The sequence below is a fragment of the Alligator sinensis genome, unplaced genomic scaffold, assembly GCF_000455745.1.
Source record: "Alligator sinensis unplaced genomic scaffold, ASM45574v1 scaffold320_1, whole genome shotgun sequence".
Taxonomy (NCBI): domain Eukaryota; kingdom Metazoa; phylum Chordata; order Crocodylia; family Alligatoridae; genus Alligator; species Alligator sinensis.
In genome coordinates, this window is record NW_005842249.1 from 49,030 (window position 1) to 54,008 (window position 4,979).

The 4,979-nt window shown below is 45.6% G+C and overlaps 1 protein-coding gene across 1 annotated transcript in view; it reads left to right on the forward strand.

Moving 5' to 3' along the window:
• Positions 1-4,979, forward strand: part of INTS10 (integrator complex subunit 10) — a 50,138-nt gene that overhangs the window by 42,183 nt on the left and 2,976 nt on the right. The window contains 1 exon segment of the mRNA XM_025208742.1: positions 4,949-4,978. Within this exon segment, the coding sequence (XP_025064527.1) occupies positions 4,949-4,978 (30 nt within the window).

Sequence of the window (4,979 nt, forward strand, 5' to 3'; positions counted from 1 at the left end):
TCCAACTAGACAGATGAATAAAACCTCATCCCTACTACGAATTGAAGCAGATCAGCTTCAAGTTGTGACTCATTCACACTTCTAAACGGGACTCCAAGGTGGAAATATCTGGATACACTTTAATCTTCTGGCTTGCATATGTCACTTTCCAAATCTGAAAGAACTAGTTGCAAGATCCCTAAAGCCCTCCTTTATCCTGTTGGCTGCTAAGTAATCAGGAGTGTTATGCTATCAGACTACCATGTGCCAGGGAGAATACATCTTGGCAAGAAACTTGTAGCAAAGGTTGTTGCTGGGCTCTCATTTTTCATCCTATTTATAAAGCCTCAGGTACCTGTTGAAATGCCAAGGCTTTTATAGCCTTGTGGGGGAGATACAGGGATGCATTGAGAGTTTGTGTGAAATTGTAACTTTGTTTAAAACATAGTATCTAGACACAGCCATTGCTACACTCTTCATTTGTGATCCCTTTCAACAGCTAGATTGCAAAATAAGACCTGCTCTCTAATGGGTACCATTGGGTGTGTGCATATAGCTAGACTGTGGTTTTGGCAAGCAGCAGTGAAGTAACAGGCAAACAAAACAAATCTGTAACCCAAGCCAGACTTTCAGCAGGAGTCAGCCCCCAGTTCCCGTCTCTCTCTTATTCGGCACTTATTTGAAAATCCCAGAGACTACACACACACACACACACACACACACACACACACACACACACTTCACCCCACCCCCTCAGGCATACTGGACACTTTTGAAGTCTTCCTATTCAATCAAATAATGTTTGTGAATCAGGTTTTTTCAGGATCTTCCAGCCTAATTTTAGTACTTCTGCAAAAAAAATAAGTTATCCCTCACTGTTCCTCTGAATGCTGTGATTGACTTTTAGCAGCTCTCCACCCACCTGCATTAATGAATTGCAAACATTGACCCCATGAATCACCCTTGGCATCCTGAAGATGGACACCTAAACTCCCTATTTTTGGCATCTGAGTGGCTAGCTTTTTCAAAGGTTGAGTAAGTTGCCCTCCTATTTGCTTTAGTGGGAGTGGTGGATCTGCAAGGCTCCTGCCAATCAGCTCATTTGCTTATGTTCCTAATGTGGATTCAGGTGCAGTTTACAGGAACTCTAGTAGGAAAACTTTGATCACTAAATCTACACCAAATTTCCAAAGTTTGATCAGGCGGGTTACAGAATTTGCTTTGGGCAGTTTGAGGCTTGCACTCTTTGCTATAGAGTGCACACACATTCTGGATATGGGTCTTGTCCTCAGAGTATGAACTGTTGGGGTTTTTTTTAGCTAAAATATCATTTGGTGGCTGATCCATAAAGAGACTACCCCATTCCCTAGGCTAGTGATAGATTGCTCTGAATGTGGTGGTAGGGTTTGGAAAATGTTTGAAGAGGTACATAAATGAAGACAAAACACCTGATGGGCACATGGCTTTTTTCACATCTTACATGCAGTTTGCAGAGTTGGTATTTGTGCTCTGGTATCAGCACCCTGAACCTGGTTCCTTGCTTCATTTGGAAGACCAGTGTGCTAGTTCCAAGATCTGTATGTACTATGCAGTGAATACTGTAATGTACACAACTGTACTGTTCCCACAGTGCCCCATGTCTATGCACCTTGCTTGGGCTCAGCAAGAATTCCCTTAGCTCAAAGATCTAAATTGTCAGATCCAGCCAAGATGGTGCTCTCCACACCTGCTAAGGAACCTGGTCTGTCTCCAGTAGTCATGTAGTCAGTGAAGTGGTTCCTGGGGACTGTGGCCATTCTTTCCCATAGCTCCCTGGGGATTGCTTCTCCTGCCTTTTATCCTCTCCAGACCTGAGGCTTTAGGTGATCTGGCTACAGGGGAATTTGGGATTTGCTTTTTCTCCCCAGAGTATAAGTGAATTTCTCTCATTAAAGAGAGAATGAACACACAGAGCCAACCACCACTGTTGTTTGGATGCTGGAGGGCTAACAAAACAACATTGACTGTGGAGTCCAGGACCATTTTTGTGATTCCTGCCCTCAGGGCCTTTTGCTCTTTCACTCACTCTCCTTCCTGCATCATTTGTGAAGGAACCTCTGTATAGTTATCCAGAGTATTGCCCTTTTTACCTTACCTTTATTCTTTCCCTTCCATGTCTGATAGTCTGGTCTACTCCCATGAGCACAAAGGCAGGAGCAGTAGAGGGGACTGGCCTTTTCTAGAGCTCTCCAGCATTCCCTTCCTCCACCCTTGTGCAGGCAGCAAGCCATGTGATTTCCTGTCTGTTTCCTTTTGGTTCTTCATTACTAGCCCACAGGGCTTCTTAACCTTTGTGTATCCATAAGGCTTCGTGCTCCTAATCCATTGGTGCTTTTCTGGACATCAGTTTTGGGAAGTAGACTTGGTGCTTTGTGTGTTGAGCTACTTGCTTGGCACTGTTTTGGCCATTTTTGTCTTGTGCAGCAGAAGCCCTAGTAAGTTTTAAAATTTTCACAGATGGTTATCCCATGCATCTCACCAGCATGCGTTGCTGGAGTCTTGTGCCTAAGAAAGGACAGATTGGCTTATTGATGTCACTAGGAGCTTGTCAGAATCAGCAGCCCCTGAAGACCTAGAACACACAGGAGAGATCCACCAGCATATCTAAGTTACCGTGTCTGCTGTCATTTCTGCGTTAAGGCTTTGGCCTCCTTCCAGCCTGAGTGCACCCAATAACCATTGTAGGACAGAGTCCTCATTAAATAAAGCATTGCTCGGCCAAAATACTGAGCTGTTAGTCTGTGCTTTGCTTTCTGGAGCCATAAAAGTTTTGTCTGGTCACCTGCCCTTACTCCTTGGTTGCTGAGTTAGGTTGTCTACTGACACCAAGGCCTATTTCAGCCAAATATATTTTCATCTCCACCCTGTGATGCAAGGAGGTCTGGCTCCAGAGCTGGAATGCGGATGACAAGACAAGTAAGACACTCCTGTTACCTTAGGGTCTTTGAGGAGGATCTGTACTAGATCAAAGAGTCTTTCCCACTCCAAAAATGTGTCCCATGCCAGTGCACAAAGCCCTGTATCCTCTCCAGGCCTGAGGCTTTGGTGATCTGGCTACAGAGGAATTTGGGATTTGCCTTTCTTCCCAGAGTCTGAGTGAATTTCTCTCATTAAAGAGAGAATGAACGCAGAGAGCCAACTACCACTGTTTGGATGCTGGAGGGCTGACATTACTGAAACCTTCACACAGGTCCAAAGAGGAACCCCAGGTTCATTCCATGACTTATTGAAAGGCGCAGGTAGATGCATCTGTGAACACCAGTCTGTCAAAGGAATTGAGCTTTGAGAGTAAGATCTGTTGATTATAGATAAAAAATGGTGCAGCCTTGAGGGAGAAGCCACCTTTGAATCTACGCAAATCTCTCTGAAGGCTGTAAGCTCAGGACAGTAGGGCTGGGGAAAAATATTGCACTTGGAAAAGGTCTGAGGGGACTAGAAATGCCATCCAGAATTTTCCACAAGGTCCAGTTACTTGCAGAAACAGAACCTCTTTAATCCTGAGCCTGGCAACAACCAGGATAGCAATTTCCTTCATGCACTTTGATCCTGCATGAAGTCTGGACATCCAAAAAAGGCTGTTGCAGTTGCTATTAGAACCCCTCCCAATCCCTGGAGAAGTTAGTGGCCTGTGTAGGGGAGTCGCGGCCCAGAGACTTGAATCCAGGAAACTTGGCAGGGAAAGTGAAAATAAATGAATCTTCTAGAAGGTGTTCCTTACTGCTGGCAAAGGAAGAGGAACTCACCTGCTGCAAACCCAGGGACTGGTGGCCCAGTAAACCCAATGTCCTATGCTCTAGCTCCAGCAAGAGGTGAAGACAGACACCAACTAATTTCTGCATTTGCTGTCCAAGCTACTTTGCCCTGATTCAGCCTCCGGTGAGAGGTAGTTTCACTCGGAGGGGTGGGGGTTACAGGAACAGTGTCTGACAGTCCACACTCCCTGGGTTCTTTGAGTTTTATTTTGGGAATGGGTCTTTCCTTTTCACCTAGTTCTGCTTGGAACAACATCTCTTTACCTCTCTCAGGAAAGGCCTCATGGGCATATTCCTTTCTACAGGTGATGTGTGCAGCACACAACTTGTTGCCCTTTTGGTTGCATTGTTTTTCCTTCTGAACCACCTCTAGCACCCCTTAAGAATGGCAGCCTGCTTTTCTAGATATCTTGGAGCCCTTTCATTGGTTTCTGAAGATACCACAGTTCCTCTGGGGCTCTGCATTCTCCTGCTCCTGGTACTTCTGGTCAGTTACGGCATGACCTTGCCTTCTGCTCAGAAGAAATTGCTCGCTCAGGTAGCCTAAATTCCTGTGCAGGAGGGAGGGTGACACACAGTGTCTCTGAGGCCCCATCATTTAAAATATTTGAGCTAAGGGAGGTCCTGCCCTGCCTGTCCTACACACGCCTGCTTGTGGTAATGCGCTGAGATGCATGTCTGCAGAGGAGAGGGCCACTGGTAAGTAGTACTTTTTCTTGTTCAGTTCCCCATTGACTGTCTGAAATATGCCCTGTTGCTTATAAGGAGAGCAGAGATAGGAAACATCACACTGTCTTTGGGCCAGCACAACCTCTTTGTTCCCTTGGTTTTCCAAAAATGTCCCTTTGCTCCTCACCAAAATCATTTCATGTTTAAGGAAAACATCCCAGAAAGCATTTGTGCCCATTTTTGGATGACATGTCTGCCCACACACAAGCCATGAAATGAAGCAGAGAGCAGGTTTCATGGTGTGACAAGGCTGTGACCATTGCAATAAGCTGCTCGAGTAATGCCACACTTGTTTCCCCTCCCCTGACTGCAGTTGTACTATTGGTCACACACTGCTCTTTGTGGTCTCCTTCCAAGTTCTCTCTCGTCTCTCTTTCTAGAGAGTTGCTTTGCAGCACAGGGCGAATTGGTGTGGGTGTTTGAATGCTGCTGTTTGCTGTTTTTTAAAGGACTTCTAGCCCTCCCATGGGGTTACTGCAG